This window comes from Pyrus communis, chromosome 3 (assembly GCF_963583255.1).
Source record: "Pyrus communis chromosome 3, drPyrComm1.1, whole genome shotgun sequence".
In the NCBI taxonomy this organism is placed as follows: domain Eukaryota; kingdom Viridiplantae; phylum Streptophyta; class Magnoliopsida; order Rosales; family Rosaceae; genus Pyrus; species Pyrus communis.
In genome coordinates, this window is record NC_084805.1 from 1,138,447 (window position 1) to 1,158,551 (window position 20,105).

The 20,105-nt window shown below is 38.0% G+C and overlaps 2 protein-coding genes and 1 pseudogene across 5 annotated transcripts; all 3 read right to left on the minus strand.

Moving 5' to 3' along the window:
- Positions 1 to 2,450: 2,450 nt before the first annotated feature.
- LOC137727860 (serine carboxypeptidase-like 42) lies at positions 2,451 to 5,940 on the minus strand. Of its 3 annotated transcripts, none has more exons than XM_068466700.1 (10): positions 5,248 to 5,940; positions 4,719 to 4,826; positions 4,506 to 4,598; positions 4,265 to 4,357; positions 3,985 to 4,070; positions 3,612 to 3,890; positions 3,365 to 3,420; positions 3,164 to 3,256; positions 2,946 to 3,063; positions 2,451 to 2,851 (listed from the first exon to the last, which is right to left on the minus strand). In XM_068466700.1, the coding sequence occupies exons 1-10, from the start codon at positions 5,495 to 5,497 to the stop codon at positions 2,684 to 2,686; spliced, it is 1,344 nt and encodes a 447-aa protein (XP_068322801.1). In that variant the 5' UTR covers positions 5,498 to 5,940; the 3' UTR covers positions 2,451 to 2,683. The 3 variants fall into 3 exon arrangements, with proteins under 3 accessions (XP_068322801.1, XP_068322799.1, XP_068322800.1); XM_068466698.1 differs by having other exon boundaries at positions 3,365 to 3,498; XM_068466699.1 differs by having other exon boundaries at positions 3,365 to 3,425; positions 3,590 to 3,890.
- Positions 5,941 to 10,359: 4,419 nt separating this feature from the next.
- On the minus strand, positions 10,360 to 14,993 carry LOC137729818 (pentatricopeptide repeat-containing protein At3g09040, mitochondrial). 2 transcript variants are annotated; one of them, XM_068468861.1, is made up of 2 exons: positions 11,560 to 14,993; positions 10,360 to 10,756 (listed from the first exon to the last, which is right to left on the minus strand). In XM_068468861.1, exon 1 carries the CDS (start codon positions 14,966 to 14,968, stop codon positions 11,903 to 11,905), a length of 3,066 nt encoding a protein of 1,021 aa, XP_068324962.1. In that variant the 5' UTR covers positions 14,969 to 14,993; the 3' UTR covers positions 10,360 to 10,756; positions 11,560 to 11,902. The 2 variants fall into 2 exon arrangements, with proteins under 2 accessions (XP_068324962.1, XP_068324961.1); XM_068468860.1 differs by having other exon boundaries at positions 10,361 to 10,756; positions 11,530 to 14,993.
- Positions 14,994 to 16,125: 1,132 nt separating this feature from the next.
- Positions 16,126 to 18,811, minus strand: LOC137727555 (putative UDP-glucuronate:xylan alpha-glucuronosyltransferase 3; annotated as a pseudogene).
- Between the last annotated feature and the right edge of the window lie 1,294 nt (positions 18,812 to 20,105).

The following is a 20,105-nucleotide window of genomic DNA, read 5'->3' on the forward strand; positions in this document are numbered from 1 at the left end:
AAAAAATTGATTAATACCCCAGATTTCAGTGGTTTTCCAAACTTCAGATGTTGGATTTTTGGAATTGTAAGAATTTAGTTGAAATTTACCCGTATGTTGCATTCCTCAAAAGACTTAAAATTCTGAACCTTAGAGGCTGTGAAAGCATTAAGAGCCTCCCAAGTGAGTTTGAAATGGATTCTCTTAAATCTTTATGGCTTGGTGGCTGCACAAATGTGAAAAAGCTTCCATAATTTGGGGAGCAGATGAAGAATTTGTCCCAACTTTCCTTATGTGGGACTGCGATCAAGAAAATACCTTCATCAATCAGACATCTGGTTGGCCTTCAGGGTTTGTTTCTATGTAATTGCAAAAATCTCTTGAACCTTCCAAGGGCTATTTGTAATTTGAAGTCTCTTAGACATCTCGATGTGAGTGGATGCTCAAAGATTGACGAACTCCCATTTTATGGAATGAAAGAATGATGTAAAACTAATAATTGTTGATTAAAATAAAAGGTTGTTTTCTCACCGTTTCATCAAGCAAAATGCAATGCAGAGATGTGTATTTTTGAGTAGTTCCGGGAATTACTGATTTCTATATTCTACACACGCGAGCTTTTACTTTAGCAGCTTTTGTATACGGACGTAATTCAGAGATGGAAGTTACCTTTACCTCTTCCATTCAGTCTGCTCAAACCAGATATAAATTTTATAAATTATAGAATTGTTATGATGCAGATGTTAAAATAAATATTTAAGTAAGTAATAATTTACTAGATATTAGTTGCATGAGAACATTATCTTACCTAAGTAATCTAGATAAATAAGGAGACAGAAGCTTATTTATGATTAATTACCTAACAAACAAAACCTGCAAAACAAACCATGAACCAAAAAAAAAAAACAAATTATATATCATAAATTTCTAAAAGGCTGAGAAACTAAATTTTAAAAAGAGCAAACAGATGGATACAAAAAACACATCCTTTTGTTATAAAAACCAGCAAAGACCGTTCAATTTTAAACAAAAAAAACAACAGATCAATTTCGTTATCTCTTGTTCAATGTCTAGACAAATCGTTCGTCTCAACAACCCATAATTGGCAAAGCTAAACAAAACCCCAAATTGATTTAAAAAAAAATAAAAAAAATAAAAAAATAATAGAAAACATTCCACCCCGTTGATATCGTGCATCTCTTCTATATATCGTCTGCATCTGAGACCAAATAAAAACGTCTAAATTGAACTTAACCACCCATGAAAAGGCACAATACAAAGTGGGTTAAAACATTTACCCAAAAAAATATTTAACTTTTTATATTTTCGAATCTAAGAAAACGAAACTTACAGTTTGAAACAAAACAAAGCAAAAAAGCTGAAATACCTTACACTGAAGGCGGAGAAAAAATGGAGCAGAAGTGGAATGAAAGAAAGAAGCAGGGGCAAAAGTGGGAGTACACTGTATAATAAACAGTGTCCACAGAAACATAAAATGGGTAAAAACGGAAATACACTGGCGAAGGAAGAGTGAAAAGGACACAAAGGAAATTAACCAGAAAGTTAGGCGTTTTGTATGTATATAATATTAAGAAAATTGTGGAGGTTGATTTTAAAAACCGTATCACTTTGTGCGACGAAGGATATAAGTTTGCACGACGAAATATTGGTCGCGCAAAGTCTTAAAAAAATTTCCTGTGTCTCATTTTTAGGGTTTGCGCGAGGAAGTGTTGGTCGCGCACGAATGATTGGTGGCAAAAAGTCTTTAAAAAAATTTAAAAACCTGTTCCCATTTTTCTAAAAACATAAAAAGTAAGTTTTTAGAGTTTTCTCTTCCTCCTCCCCTCTCACTCCAAATCTCTCTCCTCTCTTTTTTTTTTTTATTTTTTTTATTTTTAATTTACCTTTTTCGCCTCTCCTCCAATCCACTCTCTTCATTTTCTCGGTTCTTTCTCTCACTACTCTTCCTTTCTATCCCGTCCAATCCTCTCTCTTCTTTTTCTTTCCTTCAATCATCTCTTACTTTCTTTCCTTTTCTCTCCTCTTTCTCCCTCTCCTGCGATCTCCTCTTTTTAGATCTATTTGTCTACTTTAAATCTTAATATTTAAAATTTTTAAATCACAAACCAATCAAGTTTTTGAGTTTTAAAGAAAATTGTTTTCAAGAGATGTTCTTAAGAAATGTTTTGAGAAATGATAAAAATTTTCAAATAAGATACCAAACAGACCCTGAGCTTTCTTGGTGGTTGCTGACGAATCCACTCCAACCACCGACTTATTAGTTATTACTTCACAAATTCTTTCTTCCACGTTTACCTTCAATTGTTCGGCCACACCGTAGTAAATTTCAACAATCCAAACCGTTTTAAGTTTTAGATTTCCAAACATCACCTTTGCAAAAAAGTATAGAACTCCGAAGTCGTTTGACCATCTGGTTTTCTCTGTGAACATATAGTTCATTTAGAACATATATTTTATATGATCCAAAAACAAAAGTAATCTTCCCATATAAAAAGTACCAAAAACAAGAGCTATCAATGCAATGTTATCGAACAAGAAACAAAGAATGCAGAGCTCTTCAGTTCATATTATTTCCTAAACTTATCACCCCTCCCTCTTTTTTTTTTCGTACTTTTGCCGAAAACAAATCAACTTCTGAAACTAGCAACTTCTACCACTACATTGTACCAGTTCCTATAACTTGTTACTCGTCAATGGAAGGATGCGCTGTGTTGGGCAGTCTCCGACCACGAACAAATGCACTGAAGAGGTGCAGTGCTCTTGAAGGTTGAGCATAGGGTACCATATGAGCAGCCCCCCTTACTGTGGCAAACGTCAACAAATTTCCGTACTCTGTAGCCCAACCGCCCACCTATTCATAAAACATGTGCAGATATTCATGAGCAATGTTGAAGAGAGACGAACTGTCAAACTCGAGTAGAGTTACTAAAGAAGCGCATAAGCACCTGGCCTTTGTGGAACCAAGCTCCGTATGGGACTGTTATCGGGAACTTTAGGTCATGTGCTAGTTCACGCACCAGTGTCCGAGAACCCAATAATGGTACAACGGAATCTTGATCCCCACTGCATTCGGTTGAAAATCATGTTATGTAGCAACAGTGAAAAGTTAAGAGTAGGTTATATACAACTTAGCCCCTTGTACATAATAACCATAACGAATTACCTGAAAACCCAAACGGGTATTTGGTTTTGAACTATCCTTGTGAGCAAGGGAAGGATGTTAATGCTACCATCTGTATCGCTGTAATTAAGAACGCTGTACAATACAAAAAACAAGAACATCAGTCACATGAAATACACGAGTATAGACTACAGGTAAGTCACCAGATTCTACTGATGTATAAGAAAGGTTATATTCACTTACCGACTGCACATACTCCATGGATAAGGCAAGTTTGTACGATTTGCATGAAGGACTTTCTGAACTTCGGGAAGGTTCAAATAAAAACGTCTTTCAAATGTCATACATACATCAACTCCAACACTTATCTTAGTAGCCTGCAGAAAAGCGGAGTGAAGGAAAAACTCGTTGAAATGGCAAATTGCTGTAATGAGAATGAAAGATGAACAAGAAAAACCCATATTAAACAAAAAAGAAGTATAGAGGGTACCATTTTCCGCAGTCTCAACTCTTGCTCCACTATAGATGGATAACAAACATCAAGAATCACGTCGTAATTGTTTATGTACTCACCAACTATCTGATTGGCTTGAGATATTGCTTTGTTGCATTGATGGCTTACATTGTGAGGATTTCCCAAGACATAATCGTCAAAATCGCATTCGTTCATGATAGTAAGGCCAGTTTCATCAGAAATCATTCCATGAGACCAAAAGTATTCATATGTTGCCGGAGCATCACGATCAAGTCTCAGCAGTGGATTCCCAAGCTGACAGATAAGAAATAGAAAAGTCAAAAGAGGAAGTGACAACTATAGAGATAGATGAAAGCAAGGAATTCAAAAATATGTGCAGTCATCTTACAGCAACCCCTTTGAGATTGAACTTGAAACCAGTTGATTGTTTATTATGGTCCAATATGGCAATAGCCAATTGCGGTATGTAGTGCCCTGTACAGTAAAAGTACAGATGGTAAGAACCGATTCTAAATGATAAGTCATGTAGACAGATGTGCGAAAAAAAAGAGTAGAAAATAAAAGCGCAACTGCAACGATTATATTTGGAAAAAGGTTTGAATATATTGTAAGAGTTCCATTTCCTAGTACTCCATAATAGAATTGACATTATATCAGACTTTGCACACCTGCATAGCTTTCTCCGGTAAGAAACAACTCTCGCGATCTGAAAGTTGGAAACTTCTCATACCATTCCATCAAGAATGTGTGCATATCCCTTGCTGCCAAAATCAAATGAAAGTGAAAAAAAGGTTGCTGTTAAGCTTGGCTGCCAAGTTTTATCAGAAATAACCAAAAGCAAACATATAGGACAAGCACACCCTTAAATGAGTGTAAAGAAAAGGAAGCGGAATTAGCTATTCACTGTACCAGTTGAGGCATCCCCAGAGTCATAATCCGAACTTGTATTCGAGTATGACCATCCTACTCCAGCAGGAGACTCAACAAAAAGGAGATTTGATGCTACAAGGGAAAAGCAAATGGTACACTATTTAGTTAGGTTTCCGATTAATAGCTGAACAGTGACACACTCCGAAAAGAAGGAAAGTTGACATGTTCTGTAAATGTTCCATACGGATATACCTCTGTTCCATGACATTGGATTTCTCCGGAGGCCTCTACCGTCACCTGTTGGATAAAATGGACCCAGCTCGGTAAAGGCACCTCCGCCAACGGAGGAACAACCTGGACCTGAACAAAAAGTTGATCATCGAATGTTGTCAACTACTCAGTGTTAAAGAGCCTCACTTTCAAGACAATAGTAAAAGCTACAAACGTTGAGATAAAGTTTCATCCTGCAGAAAAGGGCATGGTGTACATAAGAAGTTGTTTAAACAAGCAAGCAACCATACTCAAGTAGTTTACAACAAATGCCAAAAAAAAAAAAAAATACTAACATAAAAAAATGCAGCAGATTTGAGTAAAAGTCCAGCTGAAGACAAAGGTATCAAAACCTTTGATTGACACCCTTTTTTTCAATATAATTTGAAGAATTCATTATTACAAATAACATGAAAAATATCTGTTAAATACACCCACGAATTACGCAACAGAGTTCAACTAATATTTACAATTTGCTCTCAAGAAACCCAGAATAAGGGTGAGAGGTTACCTCCATTGAGCCAAAGAGTGAGGGGCTTCTTGTCAGGCTGCTCATCTGCTTCAACAAAGTAGTAAAACAAGCTCCTCCCAGCTTTCACATCCACATCAACATACCCAGCATACTGCTTGAACCCAACACTTGGTTGACCAGGCAGACTCACCACCAGATCCTCAGCTGGGTATCCCTCCACTGCACCAAGCAGCACCAACCACACACACCCCAACACAATCAAAACCCCACTAAACCAACACCTGCCCATCTCCTGAAATCCCAAAATACCCCAGAAATTCCAGTCCCTTTTCAATTCCTAGGCAATTCTCTCTTACCAATGTGTGTCTATATATATTATCATCTGTATGACATTTGCATCCACGTACAGATTATACAGCCTCACTCACTCAAAGCATGTTTCTTTTTTTTGCAAAGGAGAAAAAAATGGTTACCCAAAAAGAGTTAAGGAGTATATGCAGGGTGTATGTATTATCCTTAATAAAAAGGCCAACTTTAAATGTATGACAGGAAACGTGAAATCTGGGCTGCTTTAACCGAGAGGCGTGTGTGTGTGCATATATAATTAATGGTAAATGCCAGATCTGATTTATGAGGATTTGGTATAATACATAAAGATAAATGCATAAATGCAGCCTCTCAGGAATCGAATGGAGAGAAAGAGACGTTAAGGAAGGTGCAGAGAAAGCAGAGTCGGGTTGTTTAGTGTGCTTTGCAGGAGTTGCAGTCATACTTATGAGAGTTTTATAGAGAGAGAGAGAGAGAGAGAGAGAGAGAGAGAGACGTTGGGAAGAGTGGCATATTGGCATACATAGTAATAATCGCATTGGCAATTTCGAATGTTGATAAGATAAAACTATGCAACACAGATCACACCTACACTGTCAAACACCTCCACATCTTATTTGGCTTTCATTGATCTCCTTTGGCCAAATTTCCATTATTTGCAAATCACACAACCCAACACATGTACAAATTAACTCATTTCTTACAAGAGGATATTTATGTTTGTCTACTAATTAGTGTAACTGTTATAATCGTTAAGCATCAATTCCTCAAATGAATAGATCAGTTATTCTTAAATTGATTAAGCAGTTGACTCTTCCTATTGAATTAAGTGTATTATTAGGCTAGTGTTATGTACACACTTACTTCTCACAATACCCGTCTCCATTTTCGATCGTTGGAATGAATTTAAAAATATCAAAGGACAAAAAATGATAAGGGTATGTGAGAAGTAAAAATGAGCGTATGAGTAGCACTATCTTTTGTGTAATTTGCCATGATAGTCACTCTATTATATAAAGGTGGAAATGCCTCACATTGTAACACACTAAGAAATTCTCTAATAAGAATTTTCTCACCCTCTCAAATTATTTTCCTCTACAAGATAATTTAAATTATAAAAAAAGAAACTTTTACGTGCATATTTAGTTATAATTTACCCTTTTTTTTTTTTTTTTTTGCCAGCGATACTCTATACTAATATACACTAAGCCTACTTCTGTAAGTGGGTAAGAAAGCTTGGAAATGGAAAAGTGTTGTCTTCTCCATGTTTGGTTAGTGTAGGCTTGGGAAATGATTTTTTGATTCATGGAAAAATAGGGGGAATGTGAAACCCTCCATCCCCTTGGTATTCCCTTTCCTCCTTCATGGGAAACCAAAAAAAGGCAGATTGCCATTTTTTATGACATTGACAGTATAAAATGCCCATTATATCTTTAAGAGTAGTATTTTCTACCCAATTTCTCATTGTTAGCAAACATAGCTGGAAATGGAAATTATTTCCAATAAATTTCATATACCAAACGCAACCTAGGAGAGTAGAAATAGAGAGTTTAAATTTGAGATGCAATCGGGCGAAGAGAAAGATCCTAATTATCAAGCAATCCACTTGTAATTATAATCTATCTTAGTGGAGAACGATTCATATTATTTATAGGGAGTCAAGTTTTCAATTTGTAGTTATGGCAAACCCTTGTGAACTTGCCATTCTTTTTCATTTTATCATCGAAATAGCTTTGAAATTTGACATAACATCAAATTAGTTTAACAATATAATCAGCATAATTTCATTCACAAAACAGCTTATCCGATTGAAATAGTTAACAAAATACGGTATACCAAACGAGGCCGATAATACTACTTAATCGCATGAAAAATAGTGTACAAGTAAAACTAACATGGTTCATCATGAGGGAGTTTTAGGACAACGACCCAAGAGTCATTTCACTGGACAAAAAGTTCATGGTTTGGAGTCTCTTTTGTGGTTAAAATAAGCATGGAAAGAAGATAAGGTTGCCGCCATCATTGTCCAACCGTTTGCTCTCCCTCACGGTCACCGTGCACCTTTCTACTTTACTACTTTGCTTTACAGCCGACATGAATATATATTTTATTCATTAAGAAATATAAAAAATTATTACCATTTTATATAATATAACCCATGCTCGTGGGGCTCAATTTGAAAGAGCCAAACTTGGTCATTCTCAATTCTAAATTAATACTTTAATTGGGGTCTGAAAAGAAAAACCTAAACAAACAAAATTAATCATATTAAGATAATGCAGTTTAAGGTGAGGTTTGACTACTTAATGTATTGTTTAGCAGCAACATGCAGTTACGTGCATGTACGTTCCCTAATTGGAGGAACTCATTAGGACTTTTCATTTTTCTATTCGTTTTTATTTCACGTTATACAAACGTTATCGAGGTCGAATCAAAACCTCAAAAGTAAGATGAAAGCTTTTTAATAGTGTGAATTTTATTCCGTTTTGAGAGTTGCTATGATACTTGAAAAAGATCATTTTACATTTTTTTAAGTACATTTTTTTTTTTATATTTTTACACATTTGAATTTTCATGTACAAGATGGCATTTTTTTAATTCTAAGGTCGTCTCCACTCATTTTGCCGCTCCTTTAAGATTTTGTGCTCAACGTCTCTCTCTCAAATACTTTGAGATTTTGTGCGTAATTTCTTCTCCCCCTCCCCCTCAATATAAGTTTTTTTAACTATTTTTTGTTCGATTTTCAGTACTGTTACTAAGCTAAAACCTGCTCTATAAATGTTACCCATAAGAAAAACGAAGAGGAAAAACATAAAATACAAGAAAAAAAAACATAAAATCTGACCTCGTGACAGAAGAATTTGACCCCTATAGAAACAAGTGAGAATATATGACCTCAAACAAACCTACACCAGGTGAGGAAATTGGAAACAATAAGTTAAACAAGGAGAGTGGCGCTAGTAGAGTAGACTGGTAGACTAGCATCTTCCAAAAATGCGAGTACAAGATAATAATGTGTACAAGGAAGAGTTAGAGAACTGAATTGGTCAACAGAAGAGGAAGGGAGAGTATTGGATTTGGAAACTCACCTCTACTTGTATTTTCATGTTTCTACTCTACAAAATGGCAATTCCACCACCTAAGTTTTAGGGTGCTCCGTTGTAAGGGATATTTAAGTGTTTTAATTATTAGATCTTGATTTTGCATTTTTAAACAAAAATCTAATTGTTAAAAAACTCAGAATATCGAATACTTCTAGATAGTTGTACAAATACTTCAATACCATCACCTATTGTACTTGTAGAGCATCAAAGGAAGAAGAAAGTCAAACAAAAGAAAAAGGATGTAAGTAGGCTCTGGCGAATAGCTCACTGGCCCCTATTTTGCACGGGTGGCTGGCTCAACTCCATTTTCCGTTCATCTAGTTTGTTCGTGGATCCTTCCTCTTGGTGGTGGTGGCGGATCGATGATGGCAGCATAGCTGGTGTGGTGGAGTCTTCATTCTTCCAGATGTAGGATTCTTTGTTGTTCTGAGCTTTGCTCTTTTTAGGCTTTTCTGTTTTATTTATTTTTGGACTATGTTTGTGTTTGGTTTACCTTTGAACTTTTTATTCTTGTATTAGTTTTTGTTTTTTAATTAATGAAAGTAATCTAGTTTGACAAAAAAAATGCAATGGGTGTTTCTTTTATACCAAAATAAGGAAAGCATTTTACTTGTATTTGAAATGCCTTTGTTTCATTAGGGTTTAGGATCAAATAATTGAGATTCATAGCAATGCCCTGTCCACGGCAATATCTCCTTCCTCTATTTGCTATTTCAAACACAAATTGGCATAAGAGTGGAAAGCAGAACAAATTGGAGATCATAACAAAGAATTCAAAGAAAAATAACATGAAGATTTGACTATATGTAAGCAATGTACATTACTTTCTCCCAAGAATGACCATGCATTAATCATGAAAACTTTAAAGATCAATATCAAGAAGTTTGTGGAACTTCTAGGGTATCCATTGGGGAACATGAAATATACGAGAAAACTTGAGTTGTGCAACCTAACCACACGCTAGGTTAGACTACTCTTACAAAAGCATGAGACCCTTCAGGGTTTTGGTCTCACCAAGTGTGGAAGCTGCCTTAATTAGCCATATGCACATACCGTAAGTTTCTCTCAAAACACACAAATGCATCGCCATAACATGTTTTTAATCCCCACTTAAGCTTCCCATCCGTCGCTCTTGCTGACCTAAACACCACAACAAGATATAATAAGGAAGCTGTTATTAACACTCCAAATGAAGAGTGCATAATGACCTTTTTCAAATGTCAATAACAACTCCCGATTAAAGGTTGGATACCTTTACTGTCACTCCTCTACTTAGCTTCTTGGATTTCAAAATGGATATTTTCTAATTTCTATGTGCTCAAAATATGGAGTTTAAGAAGCCAAAGAATAGCGCAAAAACGGTAGACATAAATAAGCAATCACGGTTTTTATACTCTTCCACAAGCATTCAAACAATAAAAACCTCAACCATAATATCTTATATACTATCAAAACTAGGGCTGCGAAACCAAAATAAAACAACTGTTAAAAAACTCTTTGCGGTTGTTTAGTATCCTTCTTGGATTCAATTTTAATGTAGCTACATTTACTATTTTTTAAAACCTAAAATTGAATCCAAGAAGAATATCAAACAGGCCCAAAACTACTCGCATAAGCCCTAATATGCAGCCAATAGACAGAAGAAGATAGATTTCGTTACAAATGTAAGCTCAAAATGTCCAGAAAAAAGAACAAAGAGCGAAGATGGCAAATTGAGAAAATGATCTTTTATCTCTCTATTATTCTTAGTTAGCTACTACAACACCATTAGATAGCAACAGACATTCAACTGATGTCGACACCTTGTCACACCAACATTAGATATTAGACGACCAAGTCTGATTACAGCCTACATAGTCCATTGATCCCTTCTTACTAGCTGCATGAGAGTATCCAAGTTGTTTACCAGTAGAACTCGCTCGTGTATCCAAGAGAACAATTAGTTTGACAAAAACAACATGAATCTCGAGTTTTCCAGACTCCAGATCAATTATTAGCTCTTCTTGACTTCATCTATGGAGGACAAGCAGCAGCAGCTAGATCCACTTTCTCAACATGTCAAAACATTGAGAGAATCATTCTTCTTGCCTTCACTAATACCAAGACCACAGCAGCTTCTATAAAAAACACAAATCAGACAGATGAAAGGATCAGCTACATTCATCATTGCACGTGTACACTTCAGTTTGGTTAAGTTTCAGTGGAGATTCTACACATGAGAGGAAGTGTTAGTGAGCAGTTCAGTAGTGCTTCATATGCATCATTTCGCTAAATAGCTTAACCTTTTCCTATGTATTGCCCCCCGCTAAAAATTTCAGATCAACTGCCCCCCAGTAAGAATTTTCAGATCATATAATAGCTATACATAGAAGATTAGTCATGAAGAGTTATTACAATATACGAAAACCATTCCCGTGGAGAAGGCAGAACTCTGTAGACATCTTTTCAAACAAAACATAGATGCCTGTTTAACAGTAACAACATTTCCATAAAACCTCCAACCCATGAAACATAATGTTGACAGAAACCAGCAAGTACATCAATCAACTCATTGATTGCTTCTCTGAAAATTTCCAAGACATGCCCTTAACATGGAAAATACAATCACCGTTCTTGCTGACATTTAGTTTTGTTAGATGCCTACCTATTAAAGAACATCTCTATATGCACTTTTTTTAAAACATTTTTTTTTTACTATTATTAGGGGGAGACAGCTAGAAACTATTACAATAATTTAGGGTAGGGGGGAGTTTTGAACCCGGGACATGGATAGAAATCCAACAGCCTATCCACTAGGATATTGGACGACATGCCAAAACAAATAAATGGTGAAAGTAACAGAAAATAAGGAACCTATGAATTACAGAATATAAATACATTTAAAAGTCACATTTTTTCCAAGGAACATGAAGGGGCTCACTTTTTACAATTTCCAGATATGTTCACTGGATTCCGTTGAAGTGGACCAGATGAACCAACCGCCATTGAGACAGTGAGAGGGAATTCCTTGTCAGTGTATGTTTCTGCTTCAACAAAGTAGTAAAAACAAAATTCCTCCAGGTACTGATATTGGCATCAACATACCCTGCATGCTGCCTGAACCTGGTTAACATCTCTCTCTCTCTCTCTATCTCTCTCTCTCTCTCTCTCTAGCAAAGTTGCAGAATACTACTGGGATCTTAATTCTGGTTGCAATCTCTCTGAGAGAGAGGCCTTGGGAAGTTCCATGCGTAGTGTTACATTATTACCACTGGGATATTCTCTCATTCTTCTTCATTAAAGATAGAATCTGTCTCATCAACATAGCCCTCTTCTTTCATTACTGCGGCCAAATACTTTAAAGCCGCAATGATTTCACTAGCATTAGGATGAGACTTATCCCCAGCAACAAACAAATTTGTTGTCTGTCCCACTACAATCCAACTACAACCAGGAACCTTTGTCAATTTCTTTTCTTTCATTTCTCTCCTCAAAGAACTAGCCGCATCCCAGTTTCCTGATGCAGCATGTATATTACAAAGCAGCACATATGTTGAAGAATTTTGCGGTTCTAACTCAATGAGTTTCTCAGCCGCATGCTGTCCCCTTATGTAATCTCCATGTAATCTGCAAGCACCAAGTAATGTGGCCCAAATCATAGCACTTGGTTCTGAATTTAGTCTGTCAAGAAGTTCCTCTGCTTCTTTAAGAGAGCCCCATCGGCCTAGAAGATCAACCATGCAGGCAACATGATCGACCCTGGGTTGGATACTATACCTATTAACCATAGAATCATATATCTGTCGGCCTTCAGCTACCTTCCCTGCATGACTACATGCAGTGAGAACACCGAGGAATGTGACATCGTCAGGCAAAATATGAAAGTGTCTCATCTCGTCAAAGATCTTCAATGCATCTTCTGCATAACCATTTTTAGCAAACCCAACTATCATTGAGTTCCAAGAAATGACACTATTTTTAGTACCCATTTCTTTAAAAACATGCACAGAACTTTCCATATCCCCACATTTAGCATACATGTCTACGAGGGCACTACAAGTTAACTCATCCAGATCAAAACCGGTATGAAAAATGAGGGCATGGATCTCTCTACCATTTTTCAAAGAAGAAATGACAGCACATGCTCGAAGAACACTGGCAAATGTTGCTTGGTCAGGTAGGGCATTATCGCTACGCATTTCTCGATACAACTGTAACGCCTCCTCGCTACAATCATTTTGACTGAGTCCTGAGATCATAGCGGTCCATAATATTTTGCTTTTTGGCCTTGGGAATTCCGAGAAAAGAATAGTTGCATCTATTTTGCCTTGGGAGTTCATGTACATGCCTAAGAGAGAGACACCCAATAAGTCACCATCACACAAAAGCCCTTTCTTTAGTACTATGCTGTGGATTTGCCTTCCCACTGTTAACATCACAGGCCCACTACATGCATCTAAAAGGATTGAAAAAGTAATTTCAGTTGGATTCAATCCTATGTCCTGCATCTCATGAAGCAAATTTACTGCTTCTTCCAAGTTGCTATAACCAAAACCAGCAATTAGAGCATTCACGGAGACTACACTCCAGTGGGGCATATAGTAGAAAGCTTTACGTGCATCCTCAATGACCCCACATTTGGAATACATGTCAATAAGGGAACTACCAGAATAAAGGCTTGTTTCCAGACCATTTTTAACTGAGAGACTGTGGACTTGTTGTCCGATCTTTAGTGCTTGAACATTTGCACATGCACTTAATATACTTGCTAAAGACACTTCATCAGGCACAATTCCATGCATATTCATTCTTCGAAACATACTGAAAGCCTCATCTTCGTTTTCTTCCTGTACGTACCCAACAATAATTACATTCCAAGAAATATTGTCTCGATCTCTTATGAGCTCAAATTGTTTCCTTGCTTCCTTCAGATCCCTTGATTTAGCATACATATCAACCAATGCATTTCCCACATATAAATTTGATGCAAGTTGATTCTTGATGATATGTGAATGCAACTGACAGCCCATTTTTAGATATTCCAAGCTAGAGCATGCGCTAAGAATGCTAGTGTACGTAAATTCATCAGGGCAAAGACCACACCCCTTCATATTGGAAAACAATTCTATTACTTCACTGGCATACCCATTTTGTGCATAACCCCCAAGCATTGCATTCCACAAGACAACATTTTTCTCAGGTAGATAATCGAATATTTTCTTCGAAGAATCCATCTTATCACACTTGGCGTACATATTGATTAAAGAACTTCCCACATAAACATTAGAATCTAACCCCAGTTTTATTGCCATATCATGAACTAGCAAGCCAATGTCTAGAGCAGCTAAACTAGCAATTGCGCTTAAAACACTTCCTAGTGTGGATCTCGTTGGTTTTTCGCCAGCTTTCCTCATTCTCAAGAAAAAGTTAACAGCTTCCTCCTCATTGCCTCTCTTGGCATGCCCAGAAATCATCACATTCCACGCTACAACATTAGGACTGGGCATCTGGGAAAACAACTCACATGCATCATCTAGCCTACCTAGACCAACACACGCATTTATGACAGTCACAAAACCTACCTGGTCCAGAAAACCGCCAACTCTCTGCATCTCCTTAAACACTTTAAGTGCCTCCTCAAGCAAGCCAGCTTGGGCATACCCTGAAATCATTGTTGTCCAAGCCACTGTATCCAACTCCAACACACCATCAAATATCTGTCGAGCATCACTTATACAATTGCCCTTGGCATACATATCAATGAGTGCACCTTCACAAAATGAACTCAACTCGAACCCCATCTTAATAACACCACAATGAACTTGCCTACCATATTCAACATCCACCAATCTCGCACAAGCAGACAAAACCATTGCGAAAGTGAACTCGTTCGGCATTACCCTGTCATTCCACATCGACCCGAACAACCTAACAACCTGTTCCACCAATCCCTTACTTGAATACATTGACAAAACCGAGTTCCAAGCAAACACATCCTTGCTTTCAAGGCAGTTAAATGCCTTCTTGGCACATCCCACATTACCACACTTGGCATAAAAACCCAGAATGGCATTTCCCAGAAACCCTTTGGACGCAATGCCAATTTTCAAGCTGCGGGCGTGGATAGTCTTGCAGGTTCTGGAAGCATGAGCCAGCAGCCTCTCAGGCATTTCGTCGAACACCTTGTGGGCTTTGATATACTTGCATTGCTGCAAACACATCTGCAAGAGGTGGGTGTAATGGGAGTCAGGGTCTCCATCTTGGCAGACCGACTCGGATGGAAAAGTCGAGAGGCTGTGCTTTCGGTGGAAGGAGTGTAAGGCTTTGGAGGGAGGAGGTCTGAGAGGCATTGACTCATGACGCAGTGGTGCCAGCCTTAACCGAGACGGGTGCGACGTCGTTCAGTGTTGGCTTCAAAAGAGCGCGCCGAATAAGAACGTTGGTGGGCCGTGGGCTCAACTAACCACTCCCTCCAGGAGCCCAACTTCTGTTTAAAAAAACAAGCCCATCTTCTTTCTCTAATTTTTTGGGGCGTGAGGAGAGAAAACGCGGGATTTAGACAGAGATGTAGGTGTCATTCTTTGGTGACATGCGCGTGAAAAAAAAAAAAAAAAATGCTGTGAAAACTTTCATGTGCAAAATTACCTTAATGTCCATGGTTTTGATTTTCTATTATTTTTATTGAATGGGAGCATTTTTGCTCATCATCATTTAGTACGATGTATACTCATCACCTTATTTATCACCGTTAGATGAGTTTGAATTTCGAGATTCGTGTGGTGGATAAGCACAAATCTCAAAGTTCAAACTCATCTAACGATGATAATAGAGTAGTAAGTATACATTACACTAAATGATGGTGAGCAAAAATGCATTCTTTATTAAGTTATGATTAAAATATTAAATCGTCTTTTCACCCCTCTTAGTTAATTTTTGTCAATAAATAGTATAAATACGCAACCATGACGGTGGCAGGACCATCAAAGGCGGCAGTGTAAGAGAAATCAAAAGCGGAGGAGGCAGAAGGATCGCAAGGATTAGAGGAGGAGGATTTTGAAGGATTGGAGGAGGAGGATGATGGTACTTCTGCTCTTTTGTGTGTTTGAGGAATTGTTTGGAACTCCTCCAATGGCAGCTTTGCTTAAGACATGAAAAGGGGGATTTGAGAGGGAAGTGACCTCTACAAGAAGCAGATGGCTCTCTTTTAGAGCAAATATTCTTTGTTTGACAAGATAATATTCTAAACTACCGTAATTTAATCGGAGGGAGTTTCAAACTTGAATTCGAGGGACTACAAAAGTAAACAATTGTGCCAATAGTTCTGAAAATTTGGAACAAGAGAGGCACTAGCGAACTTATAAAACAAATGAATGCCGCCTGGATGGAAAAGTTGGTATAGGGAAATACGAGTACAAAATTTTACAAGAAAATTGTTGAGCTATACTAAGTAAGGAGATACATTTTTCTTTTCTCACAGTCGTATTGATTTATGTCATCGTGACGGTATTCAAGTATGAAAGAAGAAAACAGGTCGAGAAGGAGTGACCGATCAAGTAGTGAGTGCTGGTAGTGTGGGAGTAACAATTGCGTTATCTGTCCAATTTTTTTCACCCCAGTGCTGTAACATGTTCTTCCAGGAGCAGAACTCCTCGTTGCACGTCTTCAAACGCTTGTCTTCGATCTTAATTTTCCAGTGACCATCCGTGTAATTTGCTTCTTCCGCTTGCCTCCGATCCCACTCAAGTCCCGCCTTTTGCTCTGTCCGAAGCAAACAGAACTTCTGCAAGTTTCCTGGCATAGCATCGTGCACTTTCCACCACGTTTTATGCGCAACATCACTCGCAAACTCCTGCATGAAATCCACGTTCCAATTGCAGTCATAGTCGCGGAAGCAAAGCCACGGTTTGTTACCAAGGTAATGGAGGACATAGAGGATTGGAGGGTCAGCTTGAAAGAGGTGCGTTTTCATTTGCTTTATCTCCGGCTCATCACCTTCCCAGAAATGTTTCAAGAAGTTCATGTGTTTCGGAATCCTGTGCCACCATGTATATACCTCATTCAGATACCCCTGGTCACCACCGTTGTAGGATACAATTTCGTTGATATGGTCCATGAGCAGCTGGAATGTACAATTTGAGGGTTCGACAACCATCACACCTGAGTTGAACAAAGTAGCATTATTTCCTGTGGCTGATATTTCTGGCATCTGAAACAGGAAGTCGATATTCCTGAGTATAAGCATGTCGGCGTCAATGAAAATGATCTTGTCGTAATCAGTCAACTGCCAAAGACGGAACTTGCTGTAGTTCCATTCGTTGTAAGCTTCGGCTTCAGCTTTAGGGTTCCTGATTCTTTGGATTGTGTGGATCTTCCACCCTGCAGCCGCCAGTCCTCCTCGATGATACTGAGTGATTGTTTCATCGACCAGTATCACAAGATCTCGTGTTGAACCAGCCATACGGATGCTTTGAGCTGCAGCAATGGCTCCACAAACATATACATCTGCAGAGTGTAGGATCGTTGCATATGCTTCTCGGTTGGGTCTTTCCGAGTCAAAATCTTCTGCGTACAAACATGTATCTGATCAGTTTTCAGGTATAATGCAGTTACAAATTCAGCAAAATTTCAAAGAAACCATGAACTTCTCGGTTGGGGCATACCAAAAGCTGTCATTGCGACAAAACAACTCAAAAGAAAATTCAAACTTTGAAACAGAAGAATTGAAAAAAGCAACACGAGACACTGTTTTAAATCTTACCTTTAGCCTTGAGAGGAACTGCAAGCTCACATGATCCTACAGGGAGCTGTAGCTTCTCTCTCAAGGTATTAAGTTTCGGTTCATAGAGCCATGCGTTCCCTTCATGTCTAACAAGATCTTTGCAAGTGAATAAATTTGGGATGGGAAAGCAGTCGGTCACCAAAAGTACATGCACCGGGTGATATCCTTGGGACAAGGCCGCCAGCCTTGCTGCTTCAAGCTGCAAGTGCAAACGAGCCACGTCTCTTGACCAGCTGCCTGACTTGTTGCAGGGAAGCTTGACAGCAACCAGATCGAGCGGTGAGCTTTCGGGAATTTGAATCTTTGGTAGAGAGGGACAAGCAGGAACTTCGGATTCTTGTTCTTCGTCTATCCATTCAGGATACAAGGATTCCCATGTTACGTTGTTTGGCGCATGGTTGAGATGCAGAACAACCTGCTCAGAATCTGGAAAGAGCTCCTTCCAATTGTCAATCTCGTTGTCATTAAAGTTTAACAGGCCAATTCTCCGATAATCATTTTTGTGAGTGAGTTTTTCAACAAAATCCAAAATTTCATTCCAGTTTATCTGTAAAGATGATACATAACGTAAGTCTGCAGGAACGCTCATTCTCATCCATCTGCGTTGAGAAGTTAGCCTGCAGCCAATAAACTTGTGTTACAACTATTGCCACCGGAGAGTGATAGAAAGAAACCGAAGAAGAACAAAAGGCAATGCCGTTTTGCCTGTTAATTACGAACAATACATTTTCCCCGGAAGAGGAAAAGGGTAAACTTTCAAAAGCCTCAACATCAGAAAAGAGACAAATGTTGAAGCAAGAAAATACCTAATTATGAGTAAACAAATACCACAAAATAACAAGTGAAAGCAAGGTGGTCAGCGCATAGGACTTACTGAGATACAGAGCTGGAGAGGTGATCTGTATTATAAACAGCAGAAGAGAGGAAGAGCGTCACAAAAGTCCCGAATACAAGAACGATCAACACCAGTTTCAAGGTAGGTTTGCAGTTTAAGATTCTTTCTTGAGCATGAAAGTGGAGGGCCTTTTCAATATCTTTAAGAACTTTGTTTCTCTGGGGCCTTCTTTTGTTGGTGTCTTCACTGAAACACAAAAGGGATTCATAACAACAAGAGCACATTCTAAATGGCAAGCGAAAGATAGTACGAAGAGCAACAAATGGAATTGGAAAAACTGTTTATAGCAGTAAACAATTGGATGCCACTGGAAACAAGTTCCGCTCAGAATTCTACTCAGAAAGACAAAAAAAATTCCGCAATCAACTCCACCGTACGAAATACATTGGAAACAACATAAATATGAATGTTCTACGTTCCATTCAGCACATTACAATTAGAAGTGCTCATATCATTTGCAAAAACTAGATCCCGAAACTTCGATTTTGAAATCTCAAATGCACCATGATCATTGACCATGACAAAGTAGCTAAATCCCCGGAATACATAACCTAACATGATCATTAAACATGATCATTGATATCAACTCTCCAAAACATTTCGGACTTTATCAAACACTACTCACAGAGCTGCATAATACATAAGCTGCACGATTTTCTGACGATGCTACCATACACATCTCAAACAGTGTAAATTGGACCTAATTATTAGCAAGACTTTACACTTAATCATAACAAGTACAATATCCATCATCAAAACTTCTACACCACTGTTCATCCTTATCTTAGGCCAAAATTTAGTGCTGAAAAAGAAAACTCTACCCAATTTAAAAAATCTAGTTTCATCTCTTGATCTGTATACACTATACATTCACATATATGTAACGGAAAAAAAAAAAACCATCTAGTGAAGTGGTAAATCAGCAAAACCATCAATAGCTTATGTCATCAGTAGTGAGTTGATATCATTATCGCCAACAAAACATATCAATATGTTCTTGATACAGTTTCGAGTTCGTTCTTGCAAAGGGATTTCTTACTTACATGTTTATTATTCTAAACTATGGAACTAAAATATCAAACACTCCTATCAAAATGAAGTCATTAATCACTAAGAAAATGTAAATTTGAATTGGGGGGAGAGAGAGAGAGAGAGAGGGAGGGAGGGAGGGAGACTGACTGAGGTGGTGAACAAAGGCGGTGTCTGGGTTCAATGGGAGTAGTAGTCGGGGAGGGACCTCTCATCTTTTCTGCTATTTCAACTGAACCATTTCCTCGTTTGATATATAAATACACCTATATATACATATAAAAGAAACAATGAAATTCAAAGCAATAGAAAGACTTGCAAAAAAAGGATTTACAGTCGTTATAAGAGCTCTGTTGTGTGATGGGATGGAGTGAGTTTGGTCGGCCGAGTGAGCTAAGTCACTGAGAGACAGACGAAGTCACGAGACGGTTGGTCAAATCGTGGAACTTGCTTTGGCTTTGCCTTGCGGGTTGGTCATCCTATTCTGGTTTTTGGTACACACCTTTTTCGGTCTTATTCATTCCTCATCAGTGCCACAGTTTTTACGCGAAGTTTTTCATTTGTTTTGCCTCTCTCTCTCTCTCTCTCCCCCTCTCCCTCTCCCCATGTTGGAAGACATTTTACGCAATAATGATTAATCATGAAGAAGAGTAGGCTCAAATGTAAAGCAAACCTACTCTGCAAACAGTCAACAACAATTCTTATCTCATTGTTATAACATTAAAAAAATTGACTGATTAGAAGCTTCTGTGTCGCGTCATTAGTTCATCTATTATATTTATAT

Bases quoted from the DNA above. Each gene is read 5' to 3' on its own strand.
- LOC137727860 (XM_068466698.1), bottom strand. From the start codon at position 5,497: ATGGGCAGGTGTTGGTTTAGTGGGGTTTTGATTGTGTTGGGGTGTGTG. The intron at 3,499-3,611 runs GTACCCTCTATA...GCTTTTCTGCAG, and splicing joins AGTTGAGACTGCGGAAAATG to GCTACTAAGATAAGTGTTGG. The intron at 2,852-2,945 runs GTGCTTATGCGC...TTTTATGAATAG, and splicing joins CTTGGTTCCACAAAGGCCAG to GTGGGCGGTTGGGCTACAGA.
- LOC137729818 (XM_068468861.1), bottom strand. From the start codon at position 14,968: ATGCCTCTCAGACCTCCTCCCTCCAAAGCCTTACACTCCTTCCACCGA.